This window comes from Dreissena polymorpha, chromosome 12 (genome assembly GCF_020536995.1).
Source record: "Dreissena polymorpha isolate Duluth1 chromosome 12, UMN_Dpol_1.0, whole genome shotgun sequence".
NCBI classification, from domain to species: Eukaryota; Metazoa; Mollusca; class Bivalvia; order Myida; family Dreissenidae; genus Dreissena; species Dreissena polymorpha.
In genome coordinates, this window is record NC_068366.1 from 63,546,475 (window position 1) to 63,572,090 (window position 25,616).

The 25,616-nt window shown below is 34.9% G+C and overlaps 1 protein-coding gene across 6 annotated transcripts in view; it reads left to right on the top strand.

Annotated features, from left to right (window-relative positions):
* The window catches only part of LOC127853456 (polyphosphoinositide phosphatase-like), a 37,309-nt gene extending 12,904 nt beyond the window's left edge, over positions 1-24,405 (top strand). For 2 of the 6 annotated variants that reach the window (XM_052388002.1, XM_052388006.1), the window contains 17 exons: positions 619-744; positions 1,236-1,336; positions 1,953-2,115; positions 3,006-3,103; positions 3,941-4,083; positions 7,461-7,574; positions 8,948-9,083; positions 9,486-9,544; positions 10,398-10,564; positions 10,898-11,036; positions 12,271-12,329; positions 13,427-13,562; positions 15,990-16,064; positions 18,612-18,689; positions 21,466-21,720; positions 22,637-22,714; positions 24,176-24,405. In XM_052388002.1, coding sequence (XP_052243962.1) covers positions 619-744; positions 1,236-1,336; positions 1,953-2,115; positions 3,006-3,103; positions 3,941-4,083; positions 7,461-7,574; positions 8,948-9,083; positions 9,486-9,544; positions 10,398-10,564; positions 10,898-11,036; positions 12,271-12,329; positions 13,427-13,562; positions 15,990-16,064; positions 18,612-18,689; positions 21,466-21,720; positions 22,637-22,714; positions 24,176-24,350 — 2,102 coding nt within the window. In that variant the 3' untranslated portion in view covers positions 24,351-24,405. Of the gene's footprint in view, positions 1-618; positions 745-1,235; positions 1,337-1,952; positions 2,116-3,005; positions 3,104-3,940; positions 4,084-7,460; positions 7,575-8,947; positions 9,084-9,485; positions 9,545-10,397; positions 10,565-10,897; positions 11,037-12,270; positions 12,330-12,951; positions 12,981-13,316; positions 13,346-13,426; positions 13,563-15,989; positions 16,065-18,611; positions 18,690-21,465; positions 21,721-22,636; positions 22,715-24,175 lie in introns of all 6 variants that reach the window. The other 4 variants (XM_052388004.1, XM_052388003.1, XM_052388005.1 and 1 more) reach the window with 4 other exon arrangements.
* The last annotated feature ends 1,211 nt before the right edge of the window (positions 24,406-25,616 follow it).

Genomic DNA, 25,616 nt, shown 5'->3' on the forward strand with positions numbered 1-25,616 from the left:
TTCAGCTACAGATGTACATCTGATTTGGAATTTCAGCTACAGGGATACATCTGATTTGGAATTTCAGCTACAGGGTTAACCTTGATTTGGAATTTCAGCTACAGAGGTACATCTGATTTGGAATTTCAGCTACAGGGGTACATCTGATTTGGAATTTCAGCTACATGGGTACATCTGATTTGGAATATTTCAGCTACAGGGGTACATCTGATTTGGAATTTCAGCTTCAGGGATACACCTGATTTGGAAATTCAGCTACAGGGATACATCTGATTCGGAATTTCAGCTACAGGGATACATCTGATTTGGAATTTCAGCTACAGGGGTACATCTGATTCGGAATTTCAGCTACAGGGTTAACATTGATTTGGAATTTCAGCTATAGGGGTACATCTGATTTGGAATTTCAGCTACAGGGGTACATCTGATTTGGAATTTCAGCTACAGTGGTACATCTGATTTGGAATTTCAGCTACAGGGGTACATCTGATTTGGAATTTTAGCTACAGGGTTACCTTTGATTTGGAATGTCAGCTAGAGGTGTTACCCTGTGCTTTAAAGGTCCTGATGAAAGGCCTGCACTATATTTGGTTTTAACAATTGAAATGTCCTTCACAGTGTATGGAGTGAAGGTAGCACCTGAGAGAAACTATGTGTGGAACAAGTACCTGATAGAGCCATACCAGGCCCATGTACATTCAGACTGGATCCTTCACATCATCTATGGCTTCATAGCACAGTCTAGTATCCTTCAATAATAATCGCTTTAAATAAATAATTAAAAATGATGGTTTAAATAAATAAATTATACAAAAATTGTTGCTTTATAGTATTGTCTATCATCCTTGTATAATCATTGCTTTAAAGTTAATAAAAATGATTGCTTTAAATAAATCAATAAATAAACAGTAGTTGCTTTATAGCACAGTCTAGTATCCTTCAAAAACCAATGCTCCATAGCACAGTCTAGTATCAATAGCTATTGCTTCATGGCTATTTTTGAAGTGAGGATGTTATTATTTATGCGTAAATAGCTTTCACAGATGTGATGAATTACCTCTTTGTGAAGCTTTTTTTTTAAATTGGTGAAGACACCAATTTTTTTGACTATCAAAATGTTCCCCTATATAAAAAAGGTTGTATAAATGGAAAAATTTAATACTTAAAAAAAAAGAATCATTTTTTTTTCAAAGTATGCTTGTTTAAATATCTTGTCTTTTTAACTCTGCACCTAGATATGTACATCTATGGAAAGTCAGTGTACATAACATTGCTAGCACGACGTTCCAACCAGTTTGCAGGACCACGATTTATGAAGAGAGGAGCTAATAGCCAGGTTTGATCACTTGTTTTAACCCATTTATGCCTAGTGGACTCTCCCATCCTTCTAAATTTGATCAATATATTTCCAAAATTAGAGATATTAGTATATTTATTTCTATATTTAGAATATTTCTTACAGAAATTCCTTTAAGCTAACAGCGCAGACCCTGATGAGATGCCACATCATGCGGCGTCTCATCCGGGTCTTTGCTGTTTGCCGAGGCCTTTTTTCTAGACGCTAGGCATAAATGAAAAGTTCTCAAATCAATTGCAATTCTTGTGTTTTTAACCTGACTTGTTAGATTTAGAAAGCTATGTTTTATACCTCGACAAAGTAGATGAAAAAATATTGTTGGTAAGGTACCATGTGTCCAATCATGTTTCATAGAAGGATTCTTGTTTCTAGTGTGTAACAGGAACCAAATTGTCGTTTGCAGAAAGTATGAATTTACATGGTGCATACATTTCTTTGTATTTTTTACTGCACATTGAGAGATTTTAGTATGACATTTTTTACTGTACATTTGATTATGAGCTTTGTACCATATTAAAAATACATTCGGTTCACATTCAACCCTTGTTATGGTTGTCTAGTATCATGTTGCTATGGTAACACTGCTGGTTGCTAGGGAGCGGTTGCTAACGAGGTGGAGACAGAGCAGATAGTGCAGGACATGTGTGTGACCCAGCTTCACAAGGGACGTATATCCTCATATGTACAGATGAGAGGATCCATCCCACTGTACTGGTCCCAGGACATCTCGAAAATGGTTCCCAAACCAGCTATAACTGGTATGCATGTCACAATATACTAAATGATTTCCTTAACAAAGTTGAAATCAATAACTTTAACAAAAAATGAAGTCAGAATTTTGCATATAGACACCCTCATAATCATAAATTTTCTCAAATAGCATTCCAAGACGAATAGATATCAACAATTAAAAAGATAATTCATGCAATATGTAAGAAATAACTCAACACAAATCAATTGTCACTGTTTTAAGGCTATCTATTTAGGGGCTGCACTCCAGCTGAAGGTAATCTGCGAAATGTCAAGGTCTCATCATGTAGTTTCCAACCTTAAAGAAAAACATTGAATTTGTAGTACACAACAATGTTTTTCCTACCACATGAACAATGAAATATAAAAAAATAAAGTCATTGTGATTGCCTGTACAGAGCATTGTGTATTCAAATAAATGCTGATGATTTTTATGCCCCCGGATCGATTGATCGGGGTATATTGTTTTTGGCCTGTCTGTCATTCTGTCCCAAAACTTTAACCTTACAGTAAAGTTTTGCAATAATTTTTGAAAAAAATGGTTTGTGAATATTACAATACCAGAATTCACATGAATGCTGACTGTCTTTATGATACATTATCATGAATGTAATTATATGTGTAATTATATTGCATGTGCATAAAGTATTGTCCCAAATTAGCCTATGCAGTCCACACAGGTTAATCAGGTTTGTCACATTCCGCTTTTATGGAATTTTTCGTTCAAAGGAGGTTTCTTCCAAGAAAAATTCAGTATAGGTGAAAAGTGTCCTTCCTGATTAGTTGTGCGGACTGCACAGGCTTATCTGTGACATCACATAACGCACATGCATTAAGCCCCATTTTCCCAGTGTATGGCTCATGTGTTGTCACAACTGTAGCTATGTCACTTTTCCAGTTGATAAGCGCGACCCGTACTTCCACACAGCTGGGCTGCACTTCAACCGCCTTCTCTACAGATATGGGGCTCCTGTCATACTGCTGAACCTTGTCAAGGTATGATGTATATCAGTTGTTGGGCAATCCAAACAAAATTTGCGTGCAGGGACACAAATAGTTCAATCTTGCTAAAAGCACTGCCAGAGAAATTTAGTTATTATCATCTAAATCTAAAGTAAGCATTTATGAAGAGATAACAATTAATGAGCCTCACTCAGGGAAGATGGGGCTTTATTCATAATGTGTAAAATGTCATCCCAGATAAGCCTGCCACAGGCTAATCAGGGACAATAATTTGAATGCCCCCGGATCGAATGATCGAGGGTATATTGTTTTTGACCGGTCTGTCTATCTGTCATTGTATGTGTGTGTCTGTCCCAAAACTTTAACCTCGCTTATAACTTTTGCAATATTGAGGATAGCAACTTGATATTTGGCATGCATGTGAATTTCATGGAGCTGCACATTTTGAGTAGTGAAAGGTCAAGTTCATTCTTGAAGGTCAAAGGTCAAATATATGGCTTCAAAGCGCAGTAGGGGGCATTGTGTTTCACAAACACAGCTCTTGTTTATTTTTGGTATTTTCAAAACCGATTAGCCTATGCGTACTGCATTAATCCCACATGCATTAAGTCCTGTTTTCCCAATGCGTACTGCATTAATCCCACATGCATTAAGTCATGTTTTCCCAATGCGTACTGCATTAATCCCACATGCATTAAGTCCTGTTTTCCCAATGCGTACTGCATTAAAATCCACATGCATTAAGTCCTGTTTTCCCAATGCGTACTGCCTTAATCCCACATGCATTAAGTCCTGTTTTCCCAATGCGTACTGCATTTTTCCCACATGCATTAAGTCCTGTTTTCCCAGAGCGAGGCTGAATTATTTCAGCGTCGTGAGAAGCGTCGCCATGAGGGCCTGCTGTGTGACGAGTATAAGGACTGCAAGGCCTATCTCAACCAGTTCCTACCGCCTGACAAGCAGCTCATTTACATCGGCTTCGATATGGCGCACTACACCAAGAAGTATGCAAAGTACGTGTTGTAAGCTTTATCATAGCTTTTGATTTCGATTTATTTTAGGGATGGGAACAAATATTTGAACGTTTGCAAATGAGATGAAATTTGAATCTTTTCAGGTTTGAATATGGGATTTTCAAGAAAATTATTATATAAGTCTGTAAAGAAAAGTAAATTTGTTCAACTGCACAGTCACATTTTTGCTTTTTTGGGGGAGGAAAACTGTTGTGTATACTGTGACCTCTAATATAAACAAAAACCTTAAAATTGCCTCTAAAATCAAAGTGCTCCCATCTACAACTTTGAAACTTCATATGTAGATGCACCTTGATGAGTTCTACACGCCACACCTATTTTGGGTCATTAGGTCAAAGGTCAAGGTCACTGTGACCTCTCTCTAAAAAAAAAAATTCTGACAAGCTTTTGCAGCCAATCGTGGCACCCGTTATGCGGTGCTGTTGTTATAGGTCACTTTTATTTAAATCCGAAAAACACTTGGTCCAAAGGAGGTTGTATACATAACTAAACGATTATGTTAAATGTTTAGGGGAAAAAATTATTTTGTGGAATTGGAAATACTTACTTCACATCATTTGGGCTAAGATACGTAATTTTGTTGTTTAGCATTATGAAACTTTCATATAAAAGTGACAGTACCATAGTTCTGAGCAGTACACAGTTTTTATTTGACTTGCATATCATGCTACCCACATGGATTACCTGATGTTGTACATGTCCACATATAATTTAGCACTTATGTTTTACGTGCATACACATTTATATTCAGTTAGGCAATCCAGATTTCACTATTATACATGCGTATTTTTGACACATTTGTAAGTGTATTTGATAAAGTAAAAAATAATTGTAAAGAATACCATAATATTGGAAGGTAAAGCGAAAATTGAATCAATGGGTTTATAACTCTAATATTTGAATCAATTCAAATAAAAAAATACATTTGAATATCATTTTAGTATTTGTTTCCATCCCTATAAACCATGTAGATGTTATGTTTAAAATTGTGGTTTTTGAAGTCAGACAATGTAAAGGTTTTCATGCTATAAGTTGTAAAACTATTTTATTGATTACCCGGGTATTGGTTGTTTAGCAAAAGTGAATGCCTCATAATTAAGTATATATGATAATTATTAAATAGTAAAAATATATATTTTTTTTTTCTTTCCGTTGTAGATGGGTAGTGGTGAAACTGTCTACTTTGATTGAGTTTGAATATTGAATGCATGTATCACCCTTGCTTATATAATACATTTAAATGAGCATGCACTCTATTTATTTCAAAAAGAACATTTTAATGTTTGGCTTAAAGATCAGCCGTGTACCATAATTATGTTCTTTATTGCATGTGTATTACATTCCAAAATATCTTCCCTTACTTTAAATTTCTTGAAAAGGATTTGAGCAGCGTTCTGGGAAAATTGGAATAAATGCATGTGTGTAAAGTATGTTACCAGATTAGCCAGTGCGGACTGCACAGGCTTATCTGGGACGACACTTTATTCACATGCATTAAATGCCATTTTCCAAAAGCAAGGCTCATTTTTATGCTTGGAACACATCAGACTGATAAACCTGTGACTGTTTCTCCTTTACTATGCTTCTATTCTGTTTACATTTGAGCGGCGCTCTGGGGAAACTGTGCTTAATTCATGTGGTTAAATTGTTGTCCCAGTCCACAAAAGCTAGTAAATATCCGCATTTATGGAATTTATCATTTGAATGAAGTCTCTTCTTGATAAAATTCCAGTAAAGGCAGAAAGTGTTGTCGATAAATAGCCTGTGCGAACTGTACAGGCTGTTCTGGGTCTATGCACATGTATTCAGCAGGGTTCTCCCAGAGACTGGCGCATTTCCAAATATAATTATCTTATATATGTTCAGCTTGTTAAATTGTGTTTATCAATATGTATCTGGAATATAGAAAAGTAAATTCCATTTGAATCAAGAAATGTGTTATTTATAAAAATAAGCATATTATATGGTTTTATGGAGTATTCGGTTGTGCAAATTATTTAAACATAATCACTATTTTCGAAACATTTGTTTTGCTTTTTAATGGTGGAAAAGTACCATCACTTAGGTACTTTGTATTTCATCAGAATATTACGGGAATTGTTTTTCTGTTGATTATATTCTTTCTAGTGTGGAATGCACAGCCTTTTGCTTTTACTACAGTCTTACATTTGTGTGCTACATGTATATACATTTTCTACCAAATAAATTCAACTTTAACTGATATTGGTAATCTCTTTGTAATTTTTTAAAAATCATTTCTGTTTAAACAATGAAAATAATGTGTATACAACTGTATTTATGAACATTTTATTCATAGAAATGGAACAATCCAGGCTTTTTCCGCCCTATGCCACGGGTCCGAAATTCGGCCCCATTCCCAATGCAAATCTGGTTGTTTTTTCCCAATTGAAAAAAAATATTCCCAATTCCAAAAAAAAAAAAAAAATTTTTTTTTTTTTTTTTTTTTTTTTACCTTAAAATATATAAGTTTCCCCAAATTCAGATTAAAAAACCTGCACTTATCACACATGTTCATAATATTTTGTAAAATTTTAATAATTAATTATCAAAATAGTCGTTTTTTACCATTTAACGGCTTCTTTGAAATATAAGAAACACTATTTACATGCGATAATTTTTCCCAATTGAGCCAATTTTGCGATTAATTTTTTTTCCCAAAAAGGGGGTTTTCACGATGCGAAATTCCCAAAATTCCAGTGTGGCGTTTTCCCAAAATGGAGCGGAAAAAGCCTGCAATCCACTGTCCATTACAAATACCTTTGTTTTGTATGTTTAGTATATAAAGTAATATATGATAACAATGCAAGTAGCTAAATAGCAAATTCATACTAAAAAGTCTGTTTGCTTAATCTACTTAACAATAATATTTCTTGCAATATTTGGAAGTGAAATATATTTCACAGATTCAATGTGACCAGTTTAAGAAATATTTATAAAACATGTAGTTTTGTAACAAAAGTATGTTGATCATTATTGACAATTCTAAGTGCCAACCTAAAAATCAAACTGGTATTTAACCTACTGTAACAAAGATTCTTATGATTCACATTCTAGAAACACTGGACCTTATGCATGTGGGTAATGTGTGACTGTGCCATATCAGATTAGCCTGTGCAATCTTCACAGGCTAATCAGGGATGACACTTTTCACTTTTATGGAATTTTTTGTTTAAAGGAAGTCTCTTGTAAACAATAATCCAGTTTTGGTGGAAAGTGTCGTCCCTGATTAGTTTGTGCGGACTGCACTGGGAAAATACTTTACGCATATGCATTAAGGCCAGTTTTCTCCGAATAAGGCTGACATAATCTTTCATACATGTGTTCCACACTTGCAGACACACCAATGACGTGTTTGACCGTCTGGCAGGGATATCCAGGTTCTGTGTCAAGCAGACTGGTTTCTTTTTGCAACTGCCACAATTGAGAAGTGGCTTCTGGGAGCAACCAGAGTGAGTAAACCAGTCCAGTGATGTATTTATCTAACATGTTCTTGACCTTGTTCTTAAGTATTCTTCAAAGAAGGCACTTACTAGTGCTCTTGATAAATATTTAGTTATCCCTTTCCCGCTCAGATGAAAAGTATAAATAGCTGTATGCAACCAGCATAAAACCAAAACAGCAAGTATAAATAGCTGTATGCAACCAGCATAAAACCAGAACAGCCTGCAAGTTACTCATTTTTGTTTGCATATGGGGCACATTAGGTCAAGGTTAACATTCAAGGTTACTGTTTATTAACATTGAAAATGGTTTTCTCTCTTAAACATGTGTGTCTTGAAGTATATTTTGCAAATAAGAAAACATCTAAAAAACTTGAAAGCTTAAATAATGTACCTAAGTTACAAACAGTTCAGTTTAGAGAAAAAAAGCGCCAGAAAATCTTACAAGTACAAGAAAAGTCAAGCCGGGTGTCCAACAGTTCTTCTTCTCAAGAATCCAGACTTTTACATTGAATGGTTCTTTAAATTCTTTCATTTCCCTCTGCAGACACTAAGTACTGGTTCTACCCAGGAAACAGACTTTAGAGTGTTTCAATAAGACCTTGGCTGTCAATTCAATTGAGGTAAAGTAAATATGTTAAAGCTAAATTCTATCAAAAGAACAAAATGATCATTGTAAAACTATGTTGGCATGTAAGATGTAATCAGTCATGCATACCAAAATTTCAGAGTTTGCGTTCTGCGAGGTTTTATTTTGACCAAACACAGAAGCAATATTAATGATTTTATTGCAGATGACCGTATTAACAATGTTAACGTTTAGGATTTCTCTGAGTAAATATATAATTTTCCTCCAACAAATAGAAATACGACCATCTATGACAGTTGAAATTTATGTGCACGTGCATCATGAGCAAGTATAAGATAACGCTAATGTTAGTAAATCATGCATAAGGTTAAATTGTTAGGTTGCTTCCCTTTGACTAGTGAAATGTATTCAAATTAATATTAAAACCTAAGATTAAAATAACTAAATAGTATGGATGGTTTGTGAATAATTTGTACCCTACGACAAAAACATTATCATTGCATTTCGCAATACTCTTCTATGTCTTCATTATCCTTGAATAGAGAATAGGATAGAGAATGCAATTAAGGCTCTTTCTGGGAAAACTTGGCTGTATACAATTTGCGCATAAAGTGTGCAGTCTGCACTGGCTAATCAGGGACAAAACTTTCTGCATAGACAAAGAATTCCACAAAAGGGAAGTGACATCCCTGATTAGCCTAGGCAGACAGCACAGGCTAATATGGGACGACACTTTACGCACATGCATACAGTCCAGTTTTCCAATAACCTGGCTCTATCTGTCCGTAATCAGATATGATGGCGTGAAGGGAAACAAGACGGAGTCTGGGTGCAGACAGACAGGTGCTGTGCGAACCAACTGTGTGGATTGTATAGACAGAACCAACACGGCACAGTTTGCTGTAGGGAAGTGTGCATTAGGATATCAGGTATTGGAAAGTGCTTTCATGTGAAAAGAAGCGTTTAGATGCATTAAAATGGCAGTTTTCTTGATTTTCCCACAATTTAGGATCTGATAGTTTAGGTGCATTTATTACATGTATACGAGGCGTCATTTACACTTTTACATGTTGGAGTACAGCTTAAGTATGTTTGATGAATAAGGAGTAGTTTCTAAATAAGATTTATATTGATATATTTGGGGTCAAACAACATATCACCATTGCACATATGGATTGGTGGGTTTTTGTAAAACTTTGCAAAGAATTATGTTTAATTTGTATTTTATCACAATAAAATAGTTTTTTGCCATCAAACAAGAGGTGGGTTATAAGAACATACCAACAAATAATGTTTATTTTAATAAAGAATATTGTTTGTTATCCCCACAGTTATGTGCCCTTGGTGTTCTACCAGTCCCTGATCTCGACTTTGATACAGACTGTGTCACGTAGGTAGCTCATAAAGTTTGTTTGATTGTTGGTACATCACATTTGGGCCTGGTTCTGGGAAAACATGGCTTAATACATGTGCATAAAGTGTTGTCCTTGACTAGCCTGTGAAGTGCGCACTGGATAATCAGGGATGACACTTTCTGCATGGACTGGATTTTTAGCTCGGCTGTCGTGCTAAAACCTTAACATTTTGTCAAGGTTTTTAACATTGGCTCTAAAATTAAAGTGCTTCAACCTTCAACTTTGAAACTTTATATGAAGCTGCACCTTGATGATTTCTACATGCCACACCCATTTTTGGGTCACTAGGTCAAAGGTCAAATTCACTGTGACCTAAAAAAAATCTGACAAGCTTTCATTTATTCAAAACTGCATCCGCAGCCGAGCGTGGCACCCGTTATGCAGTGCTCTTGTTTTTGAGAAGAGACTTCCTTTAAACGAAAAATTTATCAACCTGTGAGGACGACACTTTTGTACAATGCATCAAGCCCCGTTTTACCAGAACGCAGCTTTTTTTCCCCCAAGTGTTTGCTTACTTTAAATTTAGTAAATCACAACTTTTACAACTTACTGGAGCAATTTCTTGTAAAATCTCTGTTCAGTCACAAAGAAGTAATTACCGGGTATTTATTATTTAGTGTTTTCCCAGATTAGGCTGTGCTGTCTGCCTAGGCTCATTAGGGACAGCACTTTCTGCTAAAACTGAATTTGACCAATGAAGAGACTTCTTTAAAATAAAAAATACAATTAATGTGGAAAGTGTCGTCCCTGATTAGCCTGTTTTGACTGCAGAGTCTAATCTGGGGCGATACTAAATGCACATGCAATGTATACTCTTTTATGTTGCAGGATGTTGGAAGAGCTGTATGAAAACATGGGCAACACGCTGGCCCTTCAATATGGAGGTTCGCTACTCGTCCACAGGATTGAAGGATACCGCAAGATTGCACCATGGAAGGCGCACTCTGTGGACATATTCCAGACTTTGTCTCGATACTACAGCAACGCATTCTCTGGTATGTTGCATGCCTAGAAAATTTTGAAGATGTATTTTTCATTGGCATTAAGATTTTTTTGCAACTCATGCTTAAACTTGGAAGAATTGGTGGGTGGTCCCTTATAGAATTGTTTCAATTCCGTATTGCAATAGACTCTGTTTGCCATTTCAACAAACCAAAAGTTTTTTTTAAAGAGCCAAACACCAAGACTTATTGTTGAAAAGATGTGAAATTATTAACAAACATACAAATTAGTTTATTGGATAGCCCTTTACCCAAATTCATACAAGTACTATTGTTTTGTGTAAGGGAAAACACGCTCCATATTGATCATACGTCTTGCTGTTGTAGACCTAGAGAAGCAGCAGGCTATGAACGTGTTTCTGGGGGTGTTTGTTGCCCATGACAACGAGCTCAACATCTGGGACCTGCCCACTGATTTCTACCTTCATAACCCCGATGCAGCGGGCCTGAAAATGCATAGAAAAAGGTATGCACTTCATGACTTGGTCTGGAAAAATGCGCCTCTTGGCATATCGATATGCATAGTGTTTTCCCAGATTAGGCTGTGCTGTCTGCCTAGGCTCATTAGGGACAGCACTTTCTGCTAAAACTGAATTTGACCAATGAAGAGACTTCTTTAAAATAAAAAATACAATTAATGTGGAAAGTGTCGTCCCTGATTAGCCTGTTTTGACTGCAGAGTCTAATCTGGGACGATACTAAATGCACATGCATTAAGCCCATTATTGCTAGACCAAGGCACAATTTGTCAACATTGTTTTTTAACCAGGTTTTCCGAAGGAAAAAACTGGTTATTAGATTGGCGAATGCGGGCGGGCTGGCTGGCGGGCTGGCGGGCGGGCGGAACAAGCTTGTCCGGGCCATAACTTTGTCGTTCATTGTGAGATTTTAAAATCATTTGGCACATTTGTTAACCATCATTAGACGGTGTGTCGCGCGAAAAAATTACGTCAATATCTCCAAGGTCAAGGTCACACTTTGAGTTCAAAGGTAAAAAATAGCCATAAATGACCTTGTCTGGGCTATAACTATGTCATTCATTATGAGATTTTAAAATCATTTGGCACATTTGTTCACCATCATGGGACGGTGTGTCGCACAAAAGAATCACGTCAATATCTCCAATGTTAAGGTCGCCACGACTAAAAATAGATTTATTTTAAAACAAACTTACAAAGGGGGTTAATTTTGTTTGTTCATTTCAAAAGTTCAGTTTCAGTTGTCTCCCTTTATCAGATTTTTTTTTACAATGAAAACCTGGTTTTGTGACAATTTTGTCCCTTGTTATCTAATGAATTCATTTACACTTTTAGTTGATAATAAGTACAGTGTGTTAGACACGGGATATCACATTGAAAAAGTCAGCTGAATTTGAAACTAGTATTTGTTGGGGGTTAAGCATAAAAGTGTTGTATCAGCTTAACATTTCTTTAATAGATACTGCAGAAGTGCTCTTATTATCATATTTTGTTTCAAAATACACAAGAACAACCACTCTCTTGAGACTGACTTGGATTGATAGTTTAATTGAATACGAATGATAAGGTAAAACATGGTCATATAATATTTCTCTATAAAAGATACAGAAAATCTTTAAAAAAAAAATTCAATCAGATTGCCAATAGCAGATAAAACTCATATTGTACCAAATAAAGTTTTCAAAGTTGTGTACTGATGTGTATTGCCAACTCTGATTGCAGCTACACCATGTGGTGTGATCCTGCAATCTTCAATCACCTGCCTCTGCCCTTTGAAGAAGGTAAGCATTTGATTGTAAAGGCTATTTAGTGCATTTTGCACATTTTATAAAGGATATTTGTTGGATTTGGTGAAATATTTATTTTAATTCACAAGTGATTATAGAAAATGATATTTTCACGAGTGGGGCAGAATATTTTTTCTATGATCACATGTGAATAAAAATCTATATTCCTTCAAATCCAATAAATTTTCTTTTTATTTTATGCTTGCAAATGATTATTTTTGTATTTTTGCCATTCCGGACAATATAGTTCCACGCTAGGCGCCACGAAATGTTAAAACATGTTTGTTCAAGGGAAGCTTATCCGAATGTTTTTATAAACATTCAATGCAGAGTTTTCACCCTTTGGTAACATTTGGGTCACAACTGGGAAATCAAAGATATCTTAAAATGGTTCTGGTCAAACAATGAAAATTATCGATAATTTTCACTGTTATTTTACACTGTTTAAAACAGTGAAATATCAGATTTAATTCACTGATATTTCTCTACAAACCATTGGAAAGCGTAAAATAAAAGGATGTTATTGGGTCATATAACCAACAGAAAAAGGAAATCTATCCCTATATTTTCCCAGTCATAGCCTGATACAGGTGTTGTCCTCTCTCGTTATTTCCAGCCTGCAAGCCCTGTCATAGCCTGATACAGGTGTTGTCCTCTCTAGTTATTTTCTGTCTGCAAGCCCAGTCATAGTCTTATACAGGTGTTGTCCTCTCTTGTTATTTCCAGCCTTTAGGCCCAAACATAGCCTTGTACAGGTGTTGTCCTCTCTTGTTATTTCCAGCCTTTAGACCCAAACATAGCCTTGTACAGGTGTTGTTCTCTCTTGTTATTTCCAGCCTTTAGGCCCAAACATAGTCTTGTCTTGTTATTTCCAGTCTGCAAGTGCAAGTATAGCCTTGTACAGGTGTTGTCCTCTCTTGTTATTTCCAGCCTGCAAGCCTAAATAGCCTGGTACAGGTGTTGTCCTCTCTATATGTCCAGCCTGCAAGTCCAGTCATAGCCTGATACAGGTGTTGTCCTCTCTTGTTATTTCCAGCCTGCAAGCCTAGTCATAACATGATACAGGCGTCGTCCTCTCTTGTTATTTCCAGCCTGCAAGCCCAAGCATAGCCTTGTACAGGTGCTGTCTAGAGAAGACGAGGCTGTCAATGTGCTGTTTGAGAACTACAAGCCATACACACTGACAGACATCAAACGTCTCGCTCAGGACATGGAGAAAGTCATAAGGTTTGTTTAACTGAGAGCCTGTTTGTATAACTTAATTTTTGAGAATCCCCAATTTAAAGCTATTTTGTTATGTGAGCCTTCTTCTTGGAAAACTGGGATTAATGCTGTTGTCTAAAGTGTAACCACAGAATAACCTGTGCAGTGCACACAGGCTAATCAGGGACAACACTCAAGGCCTACAATGGATTTTTGTTAAGACATGATCTCCTTCAAACAAAGATTCCACAAAAGCAGAAAGTTTCGTCCCTGTTTAGCCTGTACAGAATGCACTGGCTAATCTGGGATGACACTTACCCAGATACATGAAGTTCAGTTTTTCTAGAATGCAGCTCATTTTACTATCTTGATTACATCAAAAGCCTTTTGTGCAAATTATCAAGAAACCCTTTGTTTAAACCTAATTGACCAGTCGCCAAAGTATCGATCGCTCCGCCCACATTTTTCGATCAGCCAATCAGATATCGATTTTTCACACACCCTTCAGCAATGCTAATCTGGCCGCCATTTTGTCCGACAAACAAAGCGTGTCGTACATATGGAATGGACGTAATTTTTAAGAGTTTACACAGATTTTATATCAAATGCATGATCATTACTGTTCGATCATTATTCAAAATTGTAGGTGCTATACATACTTTATAAAAGGTTATTATTGTATCTTTATTTCTTGAACATATGATTGAGTAATGAGAAAACAAACACAATAAATAGTTTAACCACACCAGTTGTGTGTTCTATAAAACGTGTTATACCGTTTGATGCACAATATTATTATTAAAGCAGTTTGGGCAACATAATAATTGCCACACGTGCTTATTAATCTTAGTGTAATGGTTGATGATTAATAAATGACTGTATGTTGCGTGGATCTCAGAATGAAGGAACATTAAGGCATTGTAAGGTACTGTACACAAGAAAAGAAAACTATTTAATTACTTAAATGATTTCCAATTATATATTTATTTTCTGTTGATCATAAACAAGGGAAATCATTATAAATTGTTAACTTAAATATCGTTTTAACTAAAGTAAAAACAACAAAAAGGTGATTTCAACGCGGCTTAGCCAGCTTAAAGCGACTTCAAGTGTAAAATGTACGACTTATCTACAACAACAACATTTCTAATACAACATATATTGATACAGGGAGAAATGTGAAAATTGCAATTAACATATAAGGACCATCTTGTTATAAATAAACAAATGCATAATATGCTAAATGTATTCAATTTGAATGGTCGTGAACAGCACCGTAATACCAACATTTCATTTTTCGATAGTGAAATGTGACAGGTTTGCATTTAAAATAAATGAAATAAAATGCATATTAGACTATCTGTTAATGAAACCACGAAATTAGGCCTGTATTAAATTATGGTTACAATCAAATTTTAATTTATATCTAAATAAAAAAAATCGGTGTCTTTTTAAAAATAACACAATAAAACAAAGATCTAAACATTTTTAATAAACAAAAAACCCATCATGATATGGATGTGTAATTTGCATTTTAATAAAAATATTTTCAAAATTATATATGAATAGCCACCGGATTCACTGTCAGACGGTTTTATACAAGTTCAAAATCAATATGAAATAAATGCTCATTTTTACAACGGATTTTTCAACAAATCCCTATAAAATGTATAAGAAACGTTTCTGATAGTCAGTCTGCCGTTAACTCAATAATTTTGATTACGCCATTTCTCTCTAAAGCATTTATGTATTGTATTACAGTTTCCAAAGCAGTTTAGTTAAATGTGCGCCTTTAATAATTTATATTATAGAAAAGAGCATGATACATCGATACAAATATAGTATTTCACTCACGTAGTCCGCTATAATTGCGATCTGCTTGTAGGAGTTCGCATCTATGTGGGCGGAGCGATCGATTAATTTGGCGACTGGTCAATTGTAACAACTGTACTACCCTAGCCTTATAGCGATGCTCTTGAGTCAGTTTTCTGTGGAGGCCCAGTACTTAGTCTTGGTTTCCATGTAAAGATCCTGAAAAATTTCATCCAGTAGGAATCAAACATGAGGCCTACCTGTCACAAGGCTGGCACCATTATATTATTGTGTGTAAGAATAGAACCAAGACATCATGATTAAATCAGGTAGGATTGACAAAATTCACTGGATTGCTCAGTTCCAATTCTTTTTGTATTAGAATCATTTGCATTGATGTTGAGTTTGATTTCGAACTTAACTGAGTTTATAGGTTTCGAAAATTGTTGAACATTTATTGTCAGTGCCTTAGAATTGGAAGATTTTTTTCATTTATTGCCCTTGAAATTTGTTACCCACCTATCATGGATAAAACAGTGTTTTTCACATATGAAGCAAGAGTTATTTTTATTTTTTGTAACATAATGTTAATTATGTCAGAAATTTGTCATATAATATGTTATTGAAAATCTATTGTAGAAACTACAGGCATAGAATCTACCGCAATCCGAGTCCATTTGAGAGGCGGGCCAGTTTTGATGGCAAAGACAGTAGGTAAGATGCTGCATGTGGTGTTCACAGAAATAGTCTGAGTCCGAGCCTCATTATGGGAAGACTACTCTTAATGCATTTGTGTACTGGCAAATCAGGGGCGATAGTAGCCAATGCAGACAGCACAGGCTTATGTGGCTAATATGGGATGACACTTTACGCACATGTATGTAACCCTGTTTTCCCAAAGAGAGGCTCATAGAGATTTTAAGGGACTGTCAACCACGACGACGAAGAAAAGAAAAGTTGTAAAATATTGTATTTTTTAACAATTATTAGTTTATATGCATTAAAATATCTTGACTGGTATAATACATTACTTGAAAAAAGTTGTTAAGTTTCATATTTTCAGTATATTAGGTAATAAATTTTACTGGGTATGTCTACCGGGTAACTACCAGTTATCAATAAATAACGCCAGCAGATTGATTATCATCTTCACGTGGTAAACCCAGGAATGCAAATTTTGCATGAGTGGTGAATTGTATATATTTCATATATATAATGATCAATCTACTTCGGTTATTTATAGTGAGTATATCGTTATGTCACTTTTTTTTGTGATGTACTTTCAATTTCACATCTCGAAATTTTATTACCGAATATACTGAAAATACGAACTTTGTTCCATGTTATGTAATACACCAGTCGTGAAATTTTAATCAATATAAACTAATAATAGTATACAAATACGGTATTTTACCACTTCTTTTTTCGTCATTCATGGTTGACAGTCCCTTTAAGATTTTAGTATCAAGATAGCTATTGATAAAAAGGGCAGGGTGGAAAAGTCTGGTGACATGTTCCAAATATTTGCTAGTCCATGAGATCCCTTAGTAATACTTGTAATGAAGATTTTTAGCACAAAGTTTAACATGGTATTGAATATTTGCAAAATAATATTTAATATCCAAATATTTGTACACTTATTTTTCTGTCCAGATTAGGCAGGGTGACAAAAAAGTGCAAAGTGCAGCTGCTTGGATCTTTATTTTTACGAAACTGCTCTCTGTTGGTTTCTTTGTATTTTCTTAAACATTTTTTGGAATTTTATGGAATGAGCTTTTGAACTATTAAGTGCAAAAGGAACAGTGTTTGGGAGAGATGTATACAGGTATGATTGTTGATTTAGGTATGGAAACATTGGGGACTGATTAGTTTAACATGTAGTTACATTCTTACAATACTCGTAAATGGAGTACTTTTGGCAAATCTGTAGAATTTTGTATATCTTTCTTTTGCTAATGTTTTTTTGCTAATGTACTGTTTTTGATTTGCTTTTGTTGCATTTTATATTATGTCATATATATACATTTTGTTTTTAAGAGCGGGTATATTTCAATCACCACATTGGTTTGATTAGAAATACAGCTTTTACTCAATAACTGAGTTTGGATGCAAGTATTGTAATTGAATGTATAGGAAGCTTACATGCTGAACAAGCTTGGGATTGCATTTGGGGGGAGTCACCTAAAAGTCAAGGTCATTGTAACATAAACAAATGGTTTCTGCTGAAAAACTTGAGTTTGGATGGAGGTTTAATGATATTGATTATTTGCTCATTCAGTTTTGATTGAAATACATATGAAATTGGATATTTGCAAAGGTCACTTTTATTATAAATTTATAAGAAATGGGATACATGTGTATTTGATAATATTGTTATATTAAGTAGAAATGCATAAGAAATTGGATATTTACCAATACTGTTTAGGTTCAAACTTTGTTCAAAGTTGGATATTTGATAATGATATTTTCAGTTGAAATTTAGAGGTTGGATTTTTGCTAATGCTGTTTTAAGTTGAACTTAATAAGTAGATATTTGTTGAAATTTAACATTAATTCAATATTTGCTATCGCTGTTTTATGTTGAAATGCATTTGAATAATGTTTTAAGTTAAAAATCGTAAGAAGTTTGTTATTTGCTAATGCTGTTTTAAGTTGAAATTCAAAGGAAGATAGATAAGTGCTATAACTGTTTGTTTCTTAGTGCTCTCATGCAGGCAATGGAGTGCAGAATCAGTTCTATACAGAAAATGTCTGCTAACTGCCTTCCAGTACATGAAATGATGTAACGTCCTCGTAAATAAGTTTTTGTTTTGTTACCCAGTACAGTGATTCCCTTGGACAGACTGTTTTTGTAAAGTTTTGGCATTGATGTATATATGTTTTCTTCTTCAAAGATTTTATACAGAGAAATACAATTTTATTTTCATTTTTGAGGCATTTAGAGCAAAATATCAAAGAAGAATATACAAATTTTACCAGTATTTGCTCTAAATCATTATTTATTGGGGAATCTAATAAACCATTAAGTTTAATGTATAATTTAATTGTTTTATTGTTAAATGTAATTTTTTTTTTTTAAACCAATGATCGTTTCAATATCAACAGAGTATTTAAAATATTAAGGGACTGAAATCTTTGACCAAAAGTTTTTGTGAAGACATTTTTAAAATCCTGTATCGGTTAAGACAATTTATGCTTGATGTAAATGTTAAGTTAAGCATGACTTTTTTGTATTCTTTTCACTGGAAATTGTTTCCTCAGATTTGCTGCTTTATCCATTGGAGGAAGTAGTTCCCATCATCATCATCATTCTGGGAAATTTATGTTACAGTCAGCCAGGTTATTTATGTCTTTCCTGAATTTCTATCTTTGCTGCGACCATATTTCTGCCAAAATATTTAAACTGCTCATAGCACGGCATTATGTGACATTTTAATAAGACATCAATAAGCATAAGCCTGTTCTGCAAAGGATATTTGTATTTTTTTATTAAAAGATTTGTGGCAATTTTTTTTAATTTTCAGTTAAAATGATGTTAAAATTAACATTTATGACTCATTATAAATGAAACTTTGTAAGAATGTTTATCTTGACAGTATCAAATCTGGGGTAAGTGGGGTTAAAAAGGTCATCATGCCAAGTCTTTGACTATTAGTGTACCTTGAACTCAGGTGAGGGCTTCATGGCCACCATGGCTCCCTTGTGTTCATAAATATTAAAATTTTGAAGATTTAGTGTGAAACTGTTGTACATATCTGCGTAACATTTCTTTATCTGATACCGCGTTTGCAAACTCAACAATAGTTTATTGCTGTGCCTTTATGAATTAAAATATGCATAGTACACATTAATGTTTGAAACAGTATTTTGATGTCTTCTTGGAAATTTACATTATACAAAAGTACACCATCTCCTATATCGTGTTCTGTTGGACCTGCATTTTCTATTCAGAATACATAAAACCTTAATAATAAATAAGATTTGCAAATTATAAGTTATTATCTAAGTGTATTAATTTGTATGGCATCATTTCATGTTGACGATATAATTTTCCCCAAAATAATATCATGTGATTGGTTAGTCAAAGACTGTACAGCACATGAAAACATGTAAATTGTTATCCTGCATGTGTCTTAGATTGAACAAAAATGTAATGGCTGCATTATGCATAAAATAAAGTAAACCATTTGACAGATATACAATTTTTTAGAAGCATTTCTTAATAAAAACTACAAAATCATATATACTGCTTTGTTTGTTTGCTGTCTTTTTACTGTCACCTATGCTTTATTCTTGTGCATGTGCCCACTCTTACCCATACACAACAAGCAAAAGTAGTCTTAAAGAAATGGATGTAAAAAGAAACCTTAATTTTGCAATAAGTATAAATACAAAGTTTCAGAAAGGGTGTAAATGAATGTAGGCTCTGTTACAATCTTACTAATAGTTATGAATTTTTAATGTTTATTAATATTAGATATGGTTACAAATACCGGTAAAGAATTAGTATAGAGTTAATTGTAAAGATATTAGTATATTTGAATATCTACTGACTGTTCAAATAGTAAACATGTAAATAATATATTAACTAAAGATGTATGATACTATACTGTGATGGATGTTTTAATAGTCCGTGTACCTTGTGTTTGTAAATGCCTGCGCATGTTCTGTAAACGCAATTACAATATTTCTTGTGTAGCACATACTTGTTGCACGTATGATGAATATAAAACATGTTAAACTAAAAAATTAATTGTATATCTAAACCAAAGCAAATGATTCTCCGATATGTAAATGTATTTATGTATCCAGGGTTCAGAGTGAAACTATTGTATCTTGTTAACAATTTCATATTGAAGAAAAGGGGGTATATAGTTTTCGCACTGTCAGTCTGTCTGTCAGTCTGTCACACTTTTCGTGTCCGCTCTCTAATTCAAATAGTTTTAATCCGATCTTTACCAAACTTGGTCAGAAGTTGTAACTAGACAATATCTAGGTCAAGTTCGAATATGGGTCATGCCGGGTCAAAAACTAGGTCACGGGGTCACTTAGTGCATTTCAATAACCACTTTTCGTGTCCGCTCTCTAATTCAAATAGTTTTCATCCGATCTTTACCAAACTTGGTCAGAAGTTGTATCTAGACAATATCTAGGTCAAGTTTGAATATGGGTCATGCTGGGTCAAAAACTAGGTCACGGGGTCGCTTAGTGCATTTCAATAACCACTTTTCGTGTCCCCTCTCTAATTCAAATAGTTTTCATAAGATCTTTACCAAACTTGGTCAGAAGTTGTATCTAGACAATATCTAGGTCAAGTACGAATACGGGTCATGCCGGGTCAAAAACTAGGTCACGGGGTCACTTAGTGCATTTCAATAACCACTTTTCGTGTCCGCTCTCTAATTCAAACAGTTTTCATCTGATCTTTACCAAACTTGGTCAGAAGTTGTATCTAGACAATATCTAGGTCAAGTTCGAATAGGGGTCATGCCTCATCAAAAACTAGGTCACGGGGTTACTTAGTGCATTTCAATAACTTCTATCAATGCGTTTATTGGGGGCATATGTCTTTCTATGGAGACAGCTCTTGTTCAACTGAACATGCATATGAAAATTCTCTACTCTACCTATTGAAAAATACACACAAACAGCCAGAAAATTTTAACGTAATATAACATACTAATAGTTCATCTTTGTAGTCATTAAGATTCAGACTATAGGATGATATATAAAAGACTCTAGGAAACTAACCTCAAGGGTCAGCATGCTATTTTCGTAATTTTTGAACTCTAAAAATCTATTTAAGCCTCAATGTTAATAGAATCACAAAAGTAACTTGTTCATTATAAGGCCAGCGTTCTTGGAAAACTGGGCATAATATATGTGTGTAAAGTGTCGTCCCAGATTAACCTGTGGATTCCGCACAGGCTTATCAGGGACGACACTTTCCGCTTAAAAAATATTTTGTTAAGAGGTAGTCTCTTCTAAGCATTAATCCAGTGTAGGTGGAATGTTTTATCCCTGATTAGCCTGTGAAGACTGCACAGGCTAACCTGGAATGACACTTAAAGCACAACGCCCAGTTATCCAAGAACAAGGCTCATTTAATTCTCAGCCAAGAACTGGGTCGCACGATCAGTGTGAAGGACTCCACTGCTTCCATGTCGTCAAACACATCGAAATCATCGGAGGACAGCTCGAGCAGCGCTAGTAGCGTGGAGGGGGATATTGTCACCTCCAGCAGTAGTGACGATGAAGAGTCCCACTTTAAACACCGCGTGGCCAAGGTCAGCCACACTGAGCCTAACGTGTATGACCTTGACCTAGCCCAGTATGAGGAAGATGAGTTTACACAGGAGTTGTACAAGAGGCAAGTTAGCTAAAGTTACTTCTCTTTAATTTACTTTGCTAAGAAAAATGAAATGTGTTGCTGTATGCTTACAATCCTCACTTTTCATCATCTTTTGGTCATGCATAGGTACTGTACTTTTTTATTGTGATTCAATAAATAAGTTACTGAGCTCAGGGAATTCTTCACAGGCTTATCAAGGGCAACACTTTTCACCTTAACTGGATTTTTGTTCAGAACAGACTTCCATTAAAGGAAAAATACCTTAAAAGTGTTATACCTTCACACATATGCATTAAGCCCAGTTTTCAAAGAGCAAGGCTCTGGGAAATAAGAGACTAGTTTGTGGTTTCCTTGCACAATGTCATGCTGCCACATCAATACTGATACCACGTCACTGAACATGTGTATACTGGTTGTAAATTTCCATATATAGTAAAGTTTACTACAGCTCATGCAACCAATCAAAATCCATATATAGCGTACATTTAAGGCAGTGCTATTAATGATAAGGTGTTTCAATTGATGTCTGCAATCCAGCTATTTCGGTAGATTATATTCTTATTGTATATACTGTGAGCATATGAGTACATTGATGTACAGGTCAAACCAGAAGGGTCATATATAGCTGGAAGTTGAGATATGGCAACTTATTGACCGTTACTCTGGGAAAACAGATGTGAATGCATGTGTGTAAGGTGTGGTCCTGGATTAGCTTGTGGAGTCTGCATAGGCTAGTCAAGGACAACTTTTTTGCCTAAATTAGATTTTTGGTAAGACATGACTCCATTTAAAACAAAAAATACCATAAAACTGAAAAGTGTTGTCCCTGATTAGCCTTTGCAAACTGCACACCATAATCTGGGATGACACTTTACGAAAATGCATTTAGCCCAATTTTCTCACATGGCTCATATTATCATTGAATCATTTCCAGGTATGTGGACATTGGTGCTGCTGACCAGAGCAAATTGTCAGAGATGAAGGTGCCGCACCTCATGGCTTCTCCTAAAATGTAAGGCATTAACCATTCTGATTTGATTGTAAGGGAATGTGCAATTAACATAATGGTGTACTTGTCCATGGACCAGTACATTGCAAATGTTAACTTGTTTGCATGCTGCAAGAAAAAGTCACTTAAAGGTCTAATAAACATCTATAGATGCAGTATACACACATTCTAGACTTTTAATTTCATTAAATTGATATAACAACATAATTTGTTATTGAAGGGACCTTTTCACAGATTTTGGCATGTATTGAAGTTTGTCATTCAATGCTTTATATTAATAAATGTAAAGATTGGACCTAAAATCCCTTTGGACCCTTAACTGGGCTCGAACCACTGACCCCTGGAGTAAAAGTCTGTCACTTAGACCACTTGGCCATCTGTGCTCATACAATTAGTGATGTATTTTATAATTTATATCAGCAATCCTCATAGTATCACAAAATATAACAACAACAACAGAACTCTCCAAATTATTCAATGGTTTTGTGTTGTAACGCTTTATAATTTTCAGGTTTTTCAATCGTCAAAAGATGCATTTAATCGATATTTTAAAGCATAGTAAATGTTCAGTATGACTGTTTTCTCACAAATATCAATGTAAATTTGTGAATCTGAAACATTTTTTTTTTAATTTGTCAACTTACCAAAACATGAAAAGGCACCTTTAAAATGTTTAAGCATATGATTGTATGATACCATGCAACTTTGGCGTCATGTTCATACATGTACCTTGAATTATTACCTCTACATTGTCCTTGGACAAGAGGACATGGATACATGTAAATACCTGCATCTGACAATTTTGTAATGGGATTTCCATAACCCTGAAGTCTGCTCTTACAAATTTAAAAGCAGTTTCCCCTGGGTTTTTTCCTTAGACATCAAACTTCTTTTGAATGTAAAAAACAACAAGAATTATAAATCTGCCGTGACAACTGGACAGTAGATTTGATTTTAGAAATATTAAACAAAGTGAAAATGGCTAAATGCAACCAGCATAAAACCAGAACAGTCTGCAAGTAACTGCGAGTTCTGGTTTTATGCTGTTTGCTGGTCATGAGAACTAATTAAGGTTTTAAATATATGATTTGATTGTCTATGGGAATAAAAATAGGTAAAAATGCTTATCTTTGTGGTGAAAGGTTAACTGATAAAGGCATACCTTCATGTTTTAGTGGAATCAATTTCAACCAGCCTAAAATTGTGCTTAATGCATGTGTGAAAGTGTCATTCCTGATTAGCCTGTGCAGTCTGCACAGGCTAATCAGGAATGACAATTTCCACTTGTGGGTATTTTTGTTTGAAGTAAGTCTCTTCATAGCAAAAATCCAGTTAAGGCAGTAAGTGTTGTCCCTGATGAGACTATGCAAACAGCAAAGTCTAATCTGGGACGACAATTTCTGCACATGCATTAATCCCTGTTTTCACAGAGCAATGCTGATGTATTTCTGCATTTCTTTACAGCGAGCCTCTAGGAGAGTACCCTGGTGACATATACGGTGTGGAGGAGCCAGAGGTCAGCAAGAGGTCCATGGATGTCTACATCCGCTATGTGCAGTGTGGCCTGGGAGGGGCCAGCGAGCCGTCTGCTGCCAACAAGGAGATCTATCGCAACTACATACGCCAGCTCTATATGTGATGTACCAGAATGGACCTACATAGGCCAGCTCTATATGTAATGTACCAGAAAGGCTCTATATGTAATGTACCAGAAAGGACCTATATTTGAGGGCTCTATTTTATCTGATGCACTACATGTAGAGTGGACCTACATACGCCAGCTCTATATCTGAGGTACCGAAATGGACCAAGCAACTGCATACGCCAATTTTTTCTGTGATGTTTCAGAATGGACCTTTTATTGACAGCTCTTAATTTAATGTACCAGAATGGACATAGTGTTACAAATGACATAGATTATCGATTTTAATTCACTCGTGATCATAAAAAACATTTATTTTCTATGATCACTCGTGAATTGAAATGGATTATCCACCGATTCCAACAAATTTTCTTTTTATTTTATGCCTTTTTAACAGTTTTTATACATTGTTAAAGAGTTTAACTAAAGAATTTCGCTGCGATAATGACGTCATTTCGTCAAAGAAATGACGTCATTTCACAGTAGACAGTGAAAATTATCGATAATTTTCACTGATAATTTTCATTGTTTGAACAGTGAAATAATCAGTTTTAATTCACTGATATTTCCCTATAAACCACCGGAAAGCATAAAATAAAACTCAATAATACCTGAATGGATCTACATATGCCAGCTACAATCACAATGGACCTATGGGTACATACCCCAGCTCTTTATGTGATGAACCAGAATGTGTTTGTTGGAATATAACGACAGCTCTATATGTGATGAACCAGAATGTGTTTGTTGGAATATAACGACAGCTCTATATGTGATTGACCTTAAAGGACTTAGTGGTGCACATTTCAACTCTATATGCAAATGTGGATAGTTGTCATTCACTAAGAGCATCCAGTCTGTGTTATGTTATATATCAGGTTTTTAAGCACACCAGCATAAAAAAGTAAGTTATGTTTTATATGATGCATCATTAGTATTTACGATATTTGTTACAAGAAGATTGCCTTTATTTATTGAACTAATGTGAAACTAACACAAAATATGTGATATTCAAGTTTTCTCAGACATGTCTGACAATTTTCATGGTGTCTTAGGGTGCAATAAATCAATGCATGTGTGCGCTATGTATGTGCCATAATTGTTGATATCTAAATACTACTTTGTTGTTGACATTGAAATATTGACCTGTAAATTATAATTTAAAATAAAATGAGTGCAAAATGTGTTATACTCAATATGATTAAGACTAATGTCATGTTCAGTCACTCTGGTTTACAATCAATGGGTTTCATTTTTAATAAG